Source organism: Trachemys scripta, chromosome 14, assembly GCF_013100865.1.
Source record: "Trachemys scripta elegans isolate TJP31775 chromosome 14, CAS_Tse_1.0, whole genome shotgun sequence".
NCBI lineage: Eukaryota > Metazoa > Chordata > Testudines > Emydidae > Trachemys > Trachemys scripta.
The window spans coordinates 8699142-8717121 of NC_048311.1; the positions used below are offsets into that span (position 1 = coordinate 8699142).

General features: G+C 44.3%; 1 protein-coding gene across 1 annotated transcript in view; it reads left to right on the top strand.

Moving 5' to 3' along the window:
* Nucleotides 1–4722: 4722 nt before the first annotated feature.
* Nucleotides 4723–17980, top strand: part of GLP2R (glucagon like peptide 2 receptor) — a 121201-nt gene continuing 107943 nt past the window's right edge. Inside the window, exons 1-2 of the mRNA XM_034790523.1 lie at nucleotides 4723–5052; nucleotides 14201–14294. Coding sequence (XP_034646414.1) covers nucleotides 4948–5052; nucleotides 14201–14294 — 199 coding nt within the window. The 5' untranslated portion in view covers nucleotides 4723–4947. The remainder of the gene's footprint in view (nucleotides 5053–14200; nucleotides 14295–17980) is intronic.

The window sequence follows — 17980 nt, forward strand, 5'->3', positions numbered from 1 at the left end:
CTCTAAACAGAAGGCAGTGTTGTCATGAGTCTCATGATAATTATTCTTTTCCTTAAAGCCCCAGCTCCTGGAGTCAAGTGGATATGTGATGATATCAGCCTTCATTATTAAAGAGAAATAAAGTTTCTAGCCCTTGTGGTTGTGGAGAAAGCTTCAAAATGTGACCCCAGTGCACTGTAAAGGCTCAAAAAGCAGAATGTAAATAAAAAGAACATCAAATCTATTATTTTTATATAATCTCATTATTTTTAAAGCCAAACTCATGATTTCTGGTGAGCCTGATTCATGATTTTTGAACATTTGGGGTTGGCAATACCAGGGGTGGCTCTAGGCACCAGCAAAGCAAGCATGTGCTTGGGGCAGCCCATTTGCAGGGGCGGCAGGGATCCAGCATGGAAGCTGAGAACCAACAGGGGGCCCTGGGAGCTGTAGTTCCTTGGTTAGCTCCCTGCCTATAGAGCCAGCCCTGGAGCAGGGAAAGAACTACATTTCCCAGCATTCCCTTGGCCACTACCAACAGGAAAGGAAGGGGTAGGGAGTAAGGTAGCTGAGACCTCATGCTGCAGCTTGTTGTGAATGGAGAGCTGCACTGTGAAGGGTAGGAATACCATATTTTAACATTCAAAAAATAGGACACTCCACGGGGAGGGAGGGTAGCCCCACCCTGCCACCATCCACTCCCTCCGACTGCCCCCCACAGAAACCCCAACCCATCCAACCCCCCCTGCTCCCTGTCCCCTGATCACCCCCTCCCGGGACCCCGCCCCAACTGCCCCCCAGGACCCCACCCCCTATCTAAGCCCCACTGGTCCTTGTCCCCTGATTGCCCCCTCCTGAGACCCCTGCCCCTAACTGCCCCTTGGGACCCCACCCCCATCTAAGCCTCCCTTCTCCTCATCCCCAACTGCCCCCTCTTGAGACCACCCCCAACTTCCCCCCTAGGACCCTACCCCCTACCTGTCCCCTGACAAACCCCTGGGACTCCCATGCCTATCCAACCACTGCCTGTCCCCTGACTGCCCCCCGAACCCCTGACCCATCTAACCCCCCCTTCTCCCTGCCCCTGAGTGCCCCCCCGAACTTCCGCCCCATCCAACCCCCCCGCCCCCTGTCCCTTGACTGCCCTCCCGGAACCCCCTACCCCTTCTCATGCCACTCAGACCAGGGTGTCTGTCTCTGCACAGCGCCAGACACGCTGCTGCATATATGCTGCCGTGCTTCCCTGCGGAGCCACAGCCCCCCCCTCCCCTCCAGCACCTGCCTTCCAGATTTGAACACCTCAAAATTCAGGACTGCTCAAGCTCAACTTGGGCAATCAAATATACTGATCCACTGTAACTTGCTGTAGAAAAAGTAGGATAAAATTGAGCAAGAAATGCTTCCCAGTAGTTTTTAGGACTGGAATTGCTATTTTCAACAGCCATTGCCTTTATTTGTTTGTTTGTTTAAAAGGAAGAGTGGAACAAAAGAATAATAAAGGCACCTCAACTTTTCCTCATTTATGGAGGACAGTCTTATAATATGCATCCAGATATCCTCCAATCACACAAGCTGAAAATTGTTACTGCAGTTCTGTAACCATATGGGAACCAATCCTGTCTGTGTTCTGTGCACATCTAAAATTCCTGCTGAATGACTGCCCTGGGAACGAGTTACCAGTGACCCAGGGCTGCGGCGGAAGGAGGGTGCAGGTGGGGTGGGGGAGAGCCCAGGGCTGGGGCGGCAGGAGGTGTGCGTGTGGGGCAATGGTGGTGGTGGGGGGGAGCCTAGAGCTGGGGCGGCAGGGGGTGTGGCTGGGGGGGGGAGAGCCCAGGACTGGGGCAGCAGGGGGGTGCGGCGAGGAGCCCAGGGCTGGGATGGGGGGCAGCCAAAATTTTTTTTTGCTTGGGGCGGCAAAAAACCTAGAGCCAGCCCTGGGCAATACTATGAAAGTGACTTGAGAGTGTCAGTTTCACTCCTGTTTAAAGTCAGTTTCTAGTCTGTAGTGGGGTAACCCCCCGAGAGCTCCAGGCAGGTGCAGTATAAACTCATGGGGGCCTTGCCCTAGTAGGGTGTTTCCAAAAGTTGACTGATCTATTCCAAGCTTGGTGAACTGCAAAAAAGTGATAGACAGTAATCTAGATTTTTCTACAATTGTTTCAATTGTTGTATTCAAGAATTAGTAACAAAATAAGAATACACATTAAAATTTTAAACCTAACCAGTGTCCCTTCAGTGGATTGACACAAGATGTCAGAACATGTTACTATTAGAGCTGAGTGGGTCTAATATTTATTACATTTTCTTTCTTTATATAGGAATTAGAAATTATTATCTGAGAGGAGCACTGTATCTAAGTTATTATCTGGAAAAAAAACAGAGTTTTCAGGTGCCCAAGTAGCCTCTGGAATCACAGTTAAAGTTGCCCCCCAAAATCTGAAATGGTGCCCCTTAAACATAGCCATGGGAGAAGAGGACAAGAGCTAGGGAAGAGTGTAGATAGGAGGAGAAGGGAAGAAAGACAGGAGCTGAGATGGGGTGGACAAGATCCGAGAGGGATGGAAGGATGGGGGCAGAAAAGTCTGTGACTACTACAGCACACTCCCTTAGAGAACCTAAAATTGAACAGCGGAGTCCCGAGTTTCATCACTCCTCTGTTGTCAGCAAAGAGCTGTGAAACTCCCTGGAAAAGTGTGTAACGCATCCCCTGTCATAGAGAACAACGTCCTACTACAGCTACAGATACAATGGTCAGGGAGGCAAGTCCACTTCCCCATCTCCACTGAAGTGACACCCCAACTTTCAACTCACCAAGAGGTGAGACAAAGACAGGAAACCCTCTGTGGGGTAAGAGATTGTCCCTGAGGAGGGAAATGGTTTCCTCATATGCACATGGCATAGGAGAGGGGACAGACACACAGACAAAGATTGCCAGGACTCAGGAGTGTGGGGGGGTGGGGATTGGGGAAGAATGGGTAACCATGGCCAAGGAATTACTGCTTGAGTAAGACTCACTCTGCAGGGGGCCAGGCCCATCCTGACCACCAAGGAGGTGCTCACTCACCACCCCAGCGGGAGGGAAACCCCAGTGGACAGCCCTGGGGGCTGATATACTAGGGAATGAGGGATCACTGCTCACCTCAGTCCCTAGGAGAATCAGGTCCCAGCTTCAGACTCACAAGTTCTGAGGCAAGCGAGTCCATATGAGAACTTCCCATCTCTTCTCCAAGCATCCCTGTACATTGTGGTGTAAAGGACAGAGAGGCTAACATGGCAGATATGAAGGTTCTCTTTAATAAGTGAAAACAGTGTATCTGGATCTGTCATTAGCATGGTATGCCTGTATCATACTCTGGGGTGGGGATTTCACCTCTGGGTCTGACAGGGTAGCAGCACTTGCTCAGTTAGCAAAGAAGGAGTAACCCACTCTAACAGTCACCTGACAGTTTGCACTTAAGGTCTGTAAGGCCAACCCCCAACAGCTGTGATTGGCTAGGAAGGGGGAATTTCCCTCCTAAATTCCCACCAATGCCACCCCTTTCTTTGTTGGGCTGGGATGGAGAGAGGAGATCGGCTAACTGGCCAACAGAATCTCTTTGGGAGAAAAGGAATGGAGACCGCAAGGATACTGGTGACTGAATGGGAAGGTTGTCACTCCAGAACTAAGAGAGGAGATTGGCCGGGGGGTCACCAGGATGACTCTGGGCCAGTCAGCTAGCTCCAGGTCCAGGATGGCAGTGACGGGTACTGGGGACTTTCCCTTTGTGTACGAGAGAGGAGACACATGGTATGTCTACTCTGCAAAGAAAGGTGTGATCTCAGTTAAACAGCTAACTCAGGTTGGAATAGCAATGAAGACACAGCTCTTAATTTGGTTTAGCAGGTTGAGTTCCCCCTATAGGTGCTGAATGTTCTCTGCATCATTCAGGGCTAGGCCCTGACTCTAGGCACAGCCCTGAGCAGGAGATAGTGGCACGCTGTGCTAGCCAGGAGGAGCACCAAGCTAAGTGCTGGAACTAGGAATGCGGGGGGTACCGCCTCACCTCCAACTTGAAGTGATTTCCATTATAAACAGGGTTTACAGTTTGGTTCAATGGTTCTCAGCCCCCCACTATAAAAATAGCTCCAGCATCCCTGGCACCAAGAGACTCAGGCCTCAGAGGCAGCTGTCAGGGTCACAATGCCTCCCTGGGGGTAGTAATTTATTGCCAGCCTGTCCCAGTAGGAAATTACTAACCCAGCTCCTTGATCTGACTCAGCTACACTGACCAGTAAGTTGCAGAGGGGAGCCAAAGCTCCATCTATTTCCTGCTCTCCCCCACCCTCCATGCCCACCTGCTCAGTGGGGCTATAAGAAGGACATCCCAAGACTCATAATAAAATTGCAAGAGGTGGCAACACATGGTCCATGTCACCATCCTGCCCTCAGTGTGCAGATTGGGTGATGTGTGCTCCATGAGGATCAAAATAAACCTGGCGTAGCTGCCTCCAGTGCACCATCTAATCTGTATCCTGGATCGCCAGAGATTCTGTGCAAAGCTTTTTATTTGTATTTACCTAGGGTTTGTATTTTAATGGCATAGGAGGTTTTTGAATGTATAAGGGTTTGGATTCCGCTCCCACTAAAGTCAAATGGCAAAACTCCCATCAAGTTCTATGGGAACAGGATCAGCTCTTAATGTTTAATACTTTTGCTAATTCTCATTGGCTGACAAACAACAGAAAGCAGACATGCTTGTGAAGTTTAGAGTAAATTCCCTTTGCCTTTACACAGAGAAACGAAAGGAAGTCAGAGTCTCAAAACTGTTTCAACAGATTTGTTGGCTTGATTAAATTCAGATCCAGGAAATAGTCACATTTGTGAAATTGTCTGTAATTTTAAAAGTGCAGGCATTAAACGTTTCACAGAACAGGGTGGGGAATTGGCTCTATCGTACAACGCGTAACTCTTCAACCAAGTCTGTCACTATGGGTATCTCCACATATTCTGGTCTCTGTTCCAACATGTGGTTCTATTCCAGAACATCTCTTGGATCTGTTTCTATTGTTATGACAGTGTTTGTGGTAAAACAGGTAAGAAAAAATTTAATTATCAATGATTGATTTTAAAACCTAGACAGTCCTTTCACCTTGCATTTTAATGTTCATAAATTGTGTGATATATTCATAAATGGTACTTGTTTAGCAATTTGTTAAGCATTTCAAAATGCAAAAAGCATGGTATTGATTTATAAGCCCTAGCATGTTATTTCCCAATTTACTGCTCTTATCCAGGTCATATATTAATGTTTTCCTATTTTAATGCTGGTTTTTATATATTGAATACATTGTTTTTGAATTTCCTTTATAAAGGCTGTTTTAATATTAACATACATTGTGTTAACTACCAAACCTGAATATCAATTTTAAAACCGTAGTCTGTTTACAAAAGGCAGAAAAAATACGGATGGTATTTACATTAAGTTCTTTTGCATCTCTGCAATACACTACATTTTCTTCTAAATACAGTGAAAGATTTTAATAAGATCTCATCTTAATTTTTACCATAGATTATTGACATATGTAGAATATAGAAGAGTTTGAAAGATTTCTTGTCAAAGGGTTGCCATAAAATTCACTTCAAGGACATTTTCATTTTTTTTTTAAATGCTATATCTGTAGTGAGCTGGGCAGATTTTTTTTTAACAGTTTAATAAAGTATAATGGTAAATTTCATTCTGTTCTGACAGATTAAAACACAGATTTAAGATTACTATGAGTAAAAAGAAAGTTAAATTTTCTCCTATCTGAATATAACCGACAGATTTACCACTGCCGACGGGAACATATCTCGTTGAATATGTTTCATGGAGTTTTGTTTTACTTTTGCTTCTAAAATTTGTATGAATGAATAATACAAAGTCAATAAGTATCACTAAGGCTTTGAATTTTTGAGAGAAAAAGTCATATTGCACTTAGACAATTCTAACCACAGAAATGATTTCACACAGATTCACTTAAAACGGAATCATCACTGTACTTTCTAAGACATTTAAATCATGAGGACACATGGGGTGAAATCCTGGGCCCGTTGAAGTCAAAGGTAAAACTCATTAACTTCAACGGGGCCAGGATTTCATCCCTGGTATATTTTCCATCCATATTCTCAGTAATAACATCAGCTTTGATTCATTTATAATACTGTAATAAGCTTGAAACATGACTTGGTGAGGAAGGGGCAACTGTAATTTATCACATCCATGTCCTCCGATAGACAGGTAGATTAAGGGAATGGTTACAAATATTAGTAAATATTTAAATTTTGAGATCTTTTTCGGAGCATATATAGTACATTTTTGTTGTCCACAGCCTGTGATAGTTCAGTCTGACTGGCCAACAATTTCTCAGCATATTCCAAATAAAGAATATTCCAGCATGAAGTAGCATATTCCAAATAAATTGTATTACTTGATTTCACCTTCATTTTAACAAGATTCACAGGGCAAAATTTTGACCCCTCTGAGGTCAGTGGCAAAACTCCCATTGACTTCAAGGGGGCCAGGCTTTCACACATAGATTTTAATGTCAGAAGAGATCATTATGATCTGACCTCCTGCATAACATGGGATGGAAAATCTACCCAGTGATTCCCACATCAATGCTATAATTTCTGGTTGAGCTAGACCAGATCTTTTAGAAAGAGACATCCAGTCTTGATGTAAAGATTCCAAGTGATGAAGAATACACCAGGTCCCAGTTAATTGGTTCAAAAGGTTAATTATGCTCACTGTTAAAAATCTGTGCCCTATCGCTAGCCTGAATTTATCTTCAGCTTCCAGACACAGGATCTTGTTCTGGTTTTGTCTATTAGATTAAAGAGCCCGCTACTAGCAGAAAAGTTCTCCCCATGTCGGTACTTACTGACTGTGATCAAGTCACTCTCACTTTTGTAACAGATACGACAACCTCCTGAAATATCCTGGACAAACCTTATTGAATTAAGTTAAACCCTACTGAATTAGGTTTAAGTATTTTAGGAGTTTGTTGTCTTGGAAGTTTCACCCAGAGGAGGGGACCTTTTGTCAGCTCATCCCATTACATGAGGACGGTTCAAAGACACACTGTACAACGGGGTAACTGAGTTACTAACGAGAGATCTTTTTCTCTTTAAAAATACATGTGCTTGCATAGAAAGATCTGTGTGGTGGTTTAACTGTGACAATTACACTGTGTACCATCTCTGAAGAAAAAAGTAAAGCAGGCCGGCTTAGGCAGCCTGACATTGCTGGGGAGGTCACTGTATAGACAGTGAGCTGTGCAGTCTGGAAGTACCCTGATCTGGAGGCAGTGAGATGGGGGTCTCTGCCCAAAAGAGATGATGGCTGAGGAGCCGGGAGTTTTGAGTTGGTGCCCTTGCTGGACCATAGAAGGGGAATGTAGGTGCAGTTGCTCTGAACTGTGACAACCCTTTCTTGGATAAGCTTTCTCAGTCTCTCACTATAAGGTGGGTTTTCCAGACCTCAAATCTTTCTTGTAGCTCTTTTCTCAATCATTTCCAATTTGTCAATATTATTTATGCAAAATAATGGTCCAGTAATGGTCTCACTAATGCCATATACAGCAATAATACTACCTCCCTACTTGATATTCCCCTGCTTATACATCCACAAATTTCATTAGCCCTCTTAACCAGAGCATTGCACTGGGAACTTGTGTTCAGTTGGTTTACACCCTCACACCTAAATCCTTTTCTGAGTCATTGCTGTCCCAGAGGTGTAACCTGGCTCCTGGAAGTATCACCTTGCAGTGGGTCCTATTAAAATGAATATTGTTCAAATGAGCCCAGCTTTCACATTGCTCTTTGTAGCTGACTTGTGCTTATCATTATAGACCCTCCACCACAAGTTGTGTCATCTGCAAACTTCACCACTAATGATTTTATGTTTTCTTCCAAATCACTGATAAAGATATTGGATAGCATTAGGTCAAGCGCAGATCCCTAGGGAACTCGACTAAAAAAACCCTCATTGGATGATGGCTCCAGATTTACAATTACCTTTTGAGATCTATAGCTTAGGAGGCTGTTTAATATATTTAGAATATGCTGCACTGATTTTGTATCCGCAAAAAGAAGAACAGGAGTACTTGTGGCACCTTAGAGACTAACAAATTTATTAGAGCATAAGCTTTCGTGGACTACAGCCCACTTCTTCGGATGCATATAGAATGGAACATATATTGAGGAGATATATATACACACATACAGAGAGCATAAACAGGTGGGAGTTGTCTTACCAACTCTGAGAGGCCAGAGTTGGTAAGACAACTCCCACCTGTTTATGCTCTCTGTATGTGTGTATATATATCTCCTCAATATATGTTCCATTCTATATGCATCCGAAGAAGTGGGCTGTAGTCCACGAAAGCTTATGCTCTAATAAATTTGTTAGTCTCTAAGGTGCCACAAGTACTCCTGTTCTTCTTTTTGCGGATACAGACTAACACGGCTGCTACTCTGAAACCTGATTTTGTATCGTGCTGCTCTTTTAATCAGAATGTCATGCAGCACTAAGTCATATGTCTCACAGAAGTTTATGATGTCAACAGTTACCAGCTACTGCTGTTTCAATTTCTCTATATATGAAAGCTTTCAACTGAAGCAGAAAATGTGATGAATCTGTGTCCTTGCACCTTTAAGAGTCCTGCCCCTCCTGTGGAGGGTGCCATCCAGAACCCCTTTCTCAGCATGTGCAGCTACAGCTGGGACTAAGAGAGGATCCAGGTAGCAGTTCTGAGAGCTTTCCCTGTATTTCCTTGGTCATTTACCCCTGTTTGTTTATTGTAAACCAAACTTGTGTCTATTAAATGGAGCCGCTTTTTCTACGAATGCGTCATCTCCATTTCCTTGCCTCTTAAGATGAAGTTCACTGACCAATTGATGTCCCAAGAATCTCTCCTGGTCGCCTGCATTTTGGGGCCCACATCAGGGAAAAGCCAAGATGTTTTTTGTCCTGGAAACAAGCATTCCTTTCTCATGGCTCTTATAAATATTCTCTCCTTATCTTGCAAGTTCATCATGTGAAGAATAATTAGTCTTTCCACTCCAGGGGATTTAAAGCATGGGTGGCTCACACTCATGAGCTTGAAGCTGGCCTGGGAGCAGTGCTGGGGAAAACAAGGAGCTGGGGAAACAGTCCTCTCTGAGCTATTTCAAACTTTATGCTCCCAGAAAAGAAAGCTCAAATCCCCTCTCTCCAGCACTGAAAGCTATTCATGCTGGCAAGCTTTTAGCACCAGACAGACAAAGCTGGAGCACTGGTCAAAGCATTATTTGCTCAGCACTGCACCTCCACTTTCCTTTTAGACCCACTCTCAAAATCTTCAAGCTGTCTCCAATCCTGGGTCATTAAAAATCTTATTTGCATACACTAATTTTGGGGGATTAGGAAATTCACACAAAAAACCTTCCTTAATTGAGAGTTATGGTTGCTAAGGGGTATTTCTGAGAAAGAAACACTAAAAAGCAAAGATATATTAAGGCAACATTCACACCCAGGACAAAACCAGTTTCTAAGCATTAACTCACTGCCATTATGACACCACCAACCCATTAAAACCCTTTCTGACACATTCAACAATGCTATTACCCTCAGCACACACTGAAGAACTGAAAATCGCATGGAAACTGCACTTCACAGGATGCTGACAGTTTGCCTGGACCAGCCTAGCTCACAGTGAAGGCCTACCCTAGGAGAGCATGGAGGCAGTGGGCCACTCCCTGCCCAGCATGCCCCAGAGGGTACTAGAAATGCCTGAACAGGTTGACTGCTCCCAGGAGGAGCTCCCCAGCTTTGAGTCCAAGTATTGCAGCTTGCAACAGAGAACCAAGCTCTCCACAAGCAAGAGAACAGGTTTATGATGAAAACATGGCACCATGGGCCCAACTGGCACAGCACACCACAGATAACCACGTGCTACGAGAGCAGGTGGCCTGGCTGCCAGATGAGAACCCTGCACTATGAGCATGCACTGCAGCCATGTACCTGGACCCGAGGCCTTCAAAATGCCTAACTGTTATCAGGTATCTTGCAGGCATCTCTGCAGAGGTGGGTTTGAAGGAGGATAGTTTTGTGGATTTTTACAGGTAGTTCCTTCCAGGAATAAGGGCATTGGAAAAGCAGTTGTAGCCTTGTTACCTTTGCTCCCCCCATTTGTTGGATGCACCCGTCATCTTAAACTCTCCACCTGTTTTTGTATATGTAACTTTAGCACCCTTGTGGCCAAGATGGAGTCTGCTATGCAGCCAGCTCTGGCTAAGAAAAGATGTGTGCAGGAAAGGAACACAGCAGGGAAAGTCCCTTCCACACCAGGGGCACCTGTTCCAAAACCCCCAAGGTGTACACACACACTGGAGAGTACAATGAATATAGGAAATGGAAATATCTATTCACAGGGGGATGAATGGAGAAAAACAATAGGGGAGAAGATGAGGAAGAGCAGTAAAACAGGGTTCCATTCAACACAAGGCCCCACGGGCCCAATGGTACCACAGTCTGAAAGAGCAGACACCCAGCAATGTATCTGCACGCAGCGTTCAGGAGTCCTGGGCAGAGTTCTAGTCCAGCGGTGAGTCTTGGGTGCTCCTGGTTGTCTTCAATGCCAGTAACCTTTCCCCAGCAAATTCCTCCAGTGCCCTCTTCTGCTGCTCTCTGCATAGACATAGTGAGACAACCTCCCCACTTAACTGCTAACAGACTCTCTCCTTATTCCCAATGCAAAGTCACAAGCTCCAATACTCATGGCCCCATACAGCTCTGGGCAGCAGTGATACTGGGTCCAGCTCCGGTTTGTCCTTCTTAAGCGATTCCTCCCTGGCACAGTGCTCCTCTTGGCTCCTGTCCTGGGGTGTCCCCAATCGGTCGCCCTGTCCCTCCTGGACTTTGGGCAGGTTCTCGGCTGCTTCACTCTATGAGGGCCTGCTTGCTGCAGCCCTTCTGTCTGGAGCCCCAGACACAGCCACCCTGTTGCTCCCCCTCTCTCCACGCTACCCCCAAACAGTACTTCCTCTGCCTGGAACAATCAGCATTTCCTCCCTCAGGACAAAGATTTAAAGGGGCCATGCTTTCTAAACCCCAAAAGAGTTACATATAGATACACACAATCCTGAGGGTGAAATGCCTGCAAGCTTCATGATGGCTATTTAAAAACACCTGAATAGAGGCTCAAACTAAATGTATACAACCAAATAAAAAAAGTGAAAGGACCAAAAAAAAAAAAAAAAATGACACAAGGACTAATCGCCAAAGTAAAAGACATAATTAGCGGCAAAAAGGAATCCTTTAAAAATTGGATGTCAAATCCAACTGAGGAAAATAGAAAGGAGCGTAAACTCTGGCAAGTTAAGTGTCAAAGTACAATAAAGAAGGTCAAGTAAGAATTTGAAGAGCAAGTAGCTAAGGACAAAAACTAACAGCAAAAAAATGTAAGTACATCAGATGTAGGCCACTGATTGCTCAAGGTGCTAAAGAAGCCCTAATGGAAGACAAGGCCATTGTGGAGAAGCTAAATGAATTCTTTGCATCAGTCTTCACTCCAGAGGATATGAGGGAGATCCCCATCCTGAACCATTCTTTTTAGGTGACAAATCTGAGGATCTGTCCTAGATTGAGGTGTCAGTAGAGGAAGTTTTGGAACAAATTGATAAATTCAACAGTAATAAATCACCTGGGCCAGATGGTATTCACACAAGAGTTCTGAAGGAACTTAGATATGAAAACGAAGAACTACTAACTGTGGTATGTAATGTATCATTTAAATCAGCTTCTATGTAAGATGACTGGAGGATAGCTAATGTAATAGCTAACTTTGAAAAAGGCTCCAGAGGCGATCCTGACAGCCTAACTTCAGATCGGTTCAAAACTATAGTAAAGAACTGAATTAACATACACCTCTACCTCGATATAATGCTGTCCTCGGGAGCCAAAAAATCTTACTGCATTATAGATGAAACCACGTTATATCAAACTTGCTTTGATCCACTGGAGTGCGCAGCCCTTCCCCCCCCCCCCCCGGAGCACTGCTTTACCTCGTTATATCCGAATTCGTGTTATATCGGGTGGCGTTATATCAAGGTAGAGGTGTACATAAATTAACATGATATTTTTGGGAAGAGTCCACACTGCTTCTGTAAAGGGAAATCATGCCAAACCAATCTAATAGAATTCTCTGAGGGGGTCCACAATCATGTGGACAAGAGTGATCCAGTGAATATAGAAAGCCTTTGACAAGGTCCCACAACAAAGGCTCTTAAGCAAAGTAAATAGTCCTGGGATAAGAGGGAAGGTCCTCTCATGGATCAGTATGTGACTGAAAGATAGGAAACAAAGGGGTAGAAATAAATGGTCCATTTTCACAATGAAAGGAGGTAAATAGCAGGGTCTTCCAAGGGTCTGTACTGGGACCAGTGCTGTTCAACATATTCAGAAATGATCTGGAAAAAGGGGTAAACAGTGAGATGGCAAAGTTTGCAGATGATACAAAATTACTCAAGATAGTTAACTCTTTGCAGTCTGCTTTGGACTTACAAAGGGATCTCAGAAAACTAGGTGACTGGGCAACAAAATGGCAGATGAAATTCAATGGGATAAGTGTAAAGTAATGCACACTGGGGAAAAAATAATCCCAACTACTTATACAAAATCGTGGGGTCTAAATTAGCTGTCACAATTCAAGAAAGAAATATTGGAGTCATTGTGGAGAGTTCTCTGAAAACAGGCATTCACTGTGCAGCAGCAGTGAAAAAACCTAACGTTAGGAACTATTAGGAAAGGGATAGATAATAAGACATCCACACCTTGAATAGTGCATACAGTTCTGGTCTCCCCATCTGAAAAAAGATATCAGAGTTAGAAAAGGTGGAGAAAAGGGCAACAAAAAGTATTAGGGGTATGGAACATCTTCCATATGAGGAAATATTAAAAAGACTGAGACTGTTCATCTTAGAAGAGAGATAACTAAGGGGAGATATGATAGACATCTATAAAATCATGAATGGTGTGGATACAGTGAATAAGGAGTTGTTTATGCCTTCATATAACACAAGAACCAGGGGTCACCAATTAAATTAATAGGCAGTAGGTTTTCAACAAATAAAAAGAAGTATTTCTCCACACAATGCACAGCCGACCTATGGAACCCATCTCCAGGGGATGTTGTGAAGGCCAAAAGTATAACTAACTGGGTTCAAAAAAGAATGAGATAAGTTAATGTCTATTAGCCAAGATGGTCAGGGATGCAACACTATCATCTGGGTGTTCCTAAACCTCCTAAACCTCCACCTGCCAGAAATTGAGAGTGGATGACAGGGGATGGATCTCTTGATAATTGCCCTGTTCGGTTCATTCCCTCTGAAACATCTGGCATCTGCCAATGTTGACAGACAGGATATTGGGCTCAATGGACTATTGTTCTGACCCAGTATGCCCATTCTTATGTTATGTTATGTTATGTTATGTTATGTTATGTTATGTTATGTCCTGTGTTATACAGGAGGTCAGACTAGATGATCACAATGCTCCCTTTTGGCCTTGAAATCTATGAAAATGGAGATGAGTCTTTGCTAGTTTTTCAATTTCCTCACTTGAAACAGGGATAGTGAGGGGTTGCTTGGGAGGTCTGCTGAAACAAGAATTAGTGTCTGGAGTCTGGGAGGAATATGTTGGGAGAGGATTTACCTCTTTAAAGGTGATGTTAACAAAATGGTATTACTTATTTATTTCTTCACAATTATATTAAACTGCAATGAAAGAGCTCTCAGCCAATGCTCTGGGCATTCTTGACAATCCGTAAAATACGCTAATAAACAAACAGCCCCATGAATTATTTCCAGTCATACCAATCAAATAATCCAATGAAAACATAAATATTCAACAAAGTTTAATCAACCTCTGCATATAATCTAATTCTTAACTGCTTGAAAATGTTCCAGGATTTATGAGTCATAGCACACAACTTCTACAGAGGCTATATATTCAGTGTCCAGTTGGAAGTTTGACAAAAATGTGTGGCATGGGGGAGAACATAACAGTGTGTCAGTGTATTTCTTGGCCACAGAAAAAGTGACAACTCTTGAATTTTGTATATTACTTATTTCAACTGTTAAAGGAGCAGAAAACTATCCCACCTAGAAAAATACAAAGTTCAAACTCAGTTTCTTCATTTACAATATTTTCTGTATGTACAGGTCTTAGGCTCTCTGCTGGCGAAAACGACGACGAAGTGGCTTAACTATAAAAATGATTGCTTGAAAACATTACAAGAATCTGCAGTAGAAACTGGTAAGAAACCTGACTAAAAATGGGGTAACACTTCAAAATAACCATATTAAATGTGTAAATAGAAATTTATTGAACAATATTGCAGAGGTATATTTTTATTCATAGATTTCAAGATTTAAGGCCAGAAAGGCCTACTATAAATAGACAAACAGAGGAATGCCATCAAGTTATGTTTAAGACCTTTCGCTTAGCCAAAAAAATAAGTGAAATCAGCTTGAAACTCCGCAAATTGTTCACAACCCCAGACAAATGCTGGACAACTGTGGAGCAAGGTGAATTTCCAGCAATTGGGATTTATAAATGACCCTAATTAAGGAAAGCAGTTAGAACCCACTGAACTAACAAGGTTTGCCACCCGTCACTGATGTATTGCATCCCTTCACCTCCATCCTTCTGTTTCTTGTCTATGGAAGTCCTGAGCCTGATCCCGTTTAATTCAGTAGGAGATTTTCCACCGAATACAATGGGTAGAGATTCAGGTCTTTGGGGCTGAGAATGTCTCTTTGTACAAAGTCCTAGCACAGTGGGGTCTCTCCACACTACTAGTACTACTATTAATAATAAACTAAGAAGGGTGACCATATTTCCCAAAGGGAAAATGGGACATTGTGTGGGGCTAACCCGTGTCCTCTCCCGCCAACCCCCGCACATGGGGCTGGCCCGAGTCACTCTCCTGAGGGCCCTCCCCCTCATGTGGGGCTGGCCTGAGCCACTGGCCTGAGCACTCCCCTTCCCCCCCAACATGTGAGGTTGGCGTTACTGCTCGCTCAAGCCCTGCCTGCCCCCCCATGCATCACCGCTCACCCCATGGAAACTGATGGAAACCTGGCCCACTGAAGTGAATGACAAAACTTCTATTTACTTCAGCGGGGCCAGGATTTCACCCAGTATGTTTATGTTTATGTAGCCGTGTAAGATTTATGACATACCTGGTTCAATTATCTTGCTTTGTTTTAAGAGATTGTCTACACACGAGGTTTCATACTGGATCAAATGACATTAATCTAGTTTGAAAACAATTTGCATATGTAACCCTTCTGCCAGTTGGAGTTGGCAGCAACAACAGCCGGGTTCAATATCTAGTGTTCCTTTTCAACAATACAACACAAAACCGGCTTGAGCCCCTACCCAGTAACCTGGGACAATTACATACCACCCCCGGTCACCTCCAAGAGGCAATATTCCCCCTCTTGCAAGCACACAGGAGAGAGAAAAGGAGAGAAGTAACCCGGCATTCCTTCTGGGAAAACGCCACAAGCAGGATTCACAAACATAAAACCAAGAGCAAAAGACCCACCTGAGAGTATGTTGGGCAGTGTTCTTTTACTTCAGGTTCTTAAGTCCAGCAACCAAAAGTTCTTTAATGTACCCTTCCCTTCTTCTGTCCGCCACAACCCGTTCATAACTATCGTCCTTGATCAGTGAAGACCCAGAGTTTAGAGGTGCATCTGGGTGAGCTCACCTCCCACTCTAGTGGGGAATGGGGGCACCTTGCTTGTTCTGCTGTCCAGGTGCTTGTTTTGGCATCAGCCGGCCTGTCAGCCGCTAGCCGCTCTGCCCTGCCGGCCACTCACCACTCCACCAGCTGTTCCACTAGCTACCCTGCTCGCTGCTCCATTCTGCCTGCCAGCCACTCGCCAGTCCATTCCACCAGCCACTTCACTCTGAACCCTTTGGAATGTCTCAAGGTCCCACCACTTAACACGGCTCTCAGTGATTTCAGCTCTGTGGTGTGTAACAAGACTCCCAGTTGAGTCTTAATCAACTCTGTTATTACACTGTGGAGAGATGCCGGGTCAAATGGTGCCTCGGATCCTTAGGCAGGGCCCACACCACCAGGTACAAGTACCTGCCCCACCCTCTCTTGACTCCACTGGATTTTGGCACCCACATCACCTGCCTAGCAAGTACAGTTTAGTTGAGCATGAGTCCCTCCATCAGAGTATGCCTTGCACAGTTCTGCCTCTCTTGATTCACACAACAAGGATAATAACCCTTTAGTACCCCGCCCCAATAACAAAGTGACTTGTGACTTGAGCTCATTCAGACTCTGCTTACATTGCGTACATACAATGCAACTTATCACTGCACACTAACTCTGCATTTGTCTGGAATGCTGGAGTCCTCTTGCAAAGTGGATTAGGTTTGCTTCAAATTGAAATTGTTCATTTTTTTTGTTTGTGTGCATGTGATTGCTGTGCTCCACTTTTTTCATGTTTCCAATGGCTATCCCACAGTGCTTTGCAGTTCGACTGTTACTGACCTGTCCATTGTGTGCCCTCCCTCCACGGGGGTCCTTTTCAGGATAACGCTTCTCCCTATAAAAAGTGGCACAGAGTCAGATATTGCCTGTTTGCCCCTCAATCCCAGTGTATCATTATTCTGGTGATGCAACCACAATAGCACTCCAGAAGCCCCATAACATGCCTTGCACAGCTGCTTGGAGCGGTGCTGAGGCACTGCATCTCACTGCCATCTGGGGAGATGCATTGGTTCAGGAACCTCTTGTGGGAAGGTACAGGAATAGGACCTTTTTACGGACATTGTAAAGCAGATGTCCACAAAGGGTCACAACCAGGACACCTGCCAGTGCCAGATAAAGAACAAGCATCTCAGGAGAAAGCACACTGAAATGAGGGATGAAAGGAGACAATCTGGCAGGGGACGTGTGACCTGTCCATTTTTGAAGAACTGTATAGCATTCTACACAATTACAGTACAACCTGTCCCAGGCATTACTCTGAACCTGCTGCCTGCACCTCCCCCTACCAAGCATGACCCGCTCGACCCATGGGAGGATGAGCAGAAGGATGCTGGATAGGAGCTGCCCCTGACAGCTAGGATCTCTTTGTGGGTCAGGATAGCCAGCTGGAAAGCCAGTCCCAGTCTTGCTCTGCTACAAAGGACTCTCTTTCCCACCCTACATCAGCTGAGCCGGATTCCCAGCCCAAAACCAAGCAGGAACCAAAGAGTCAGATCCTCTGGAGGGAATGTCAGCATGTAAGTACCTATCTTTACAATGTATTATTTATTGGTGGATGTAAGCTAGGAGCCCACATCTTTCACTCACCCTTCACCTTGTGCTGCTTCCAAATGGCATCTGCCAGCATGGTGCAGTCACAGTCTGTATCCCATTCCTCCTCCTACACCAGATTCAAATAGCAAAAGCATTTATTTGTAAAACATTAAATAATTTATTGAGATAGTGCTTATAGGAAAAGAAATCTGGTTAGTTTTTGTAATTTACATGAGGTATAAATGCACATTGCAGGCCCAGGCAAGGCACAAACAATACTTACTCCCCACTGAAGTGCAAATGCCTTGTAACATGCATGTAGCTGACCATCATTGCAGGGACCTATTTATTTTTCTCTTCACTTTCTCCAGGGGAGATATAGCAGAAATTAAGACTGAGAAATTACTTGGGTTTTTGTTTGTTTGTTTTGCAAATTATAGGGAATAACCTCATGCCCATGTCCTCTCGTAGGGCTTGCAAGCCCTTTCCACTACTGCAATCCTTCTGAGAGGACCATTGTGGAAAACAACTTCACAGCATCTCTCACCAGTCTATTCTTTGTCTTTTTTTAATAAGACTAGTTCCCCACCTCAGTGTAATGCCATCAAGAGTCAGGACATAGCTCCAACCAACTCTCCCACCCCAAGAGCATGAAAGCAGATACAGTAGA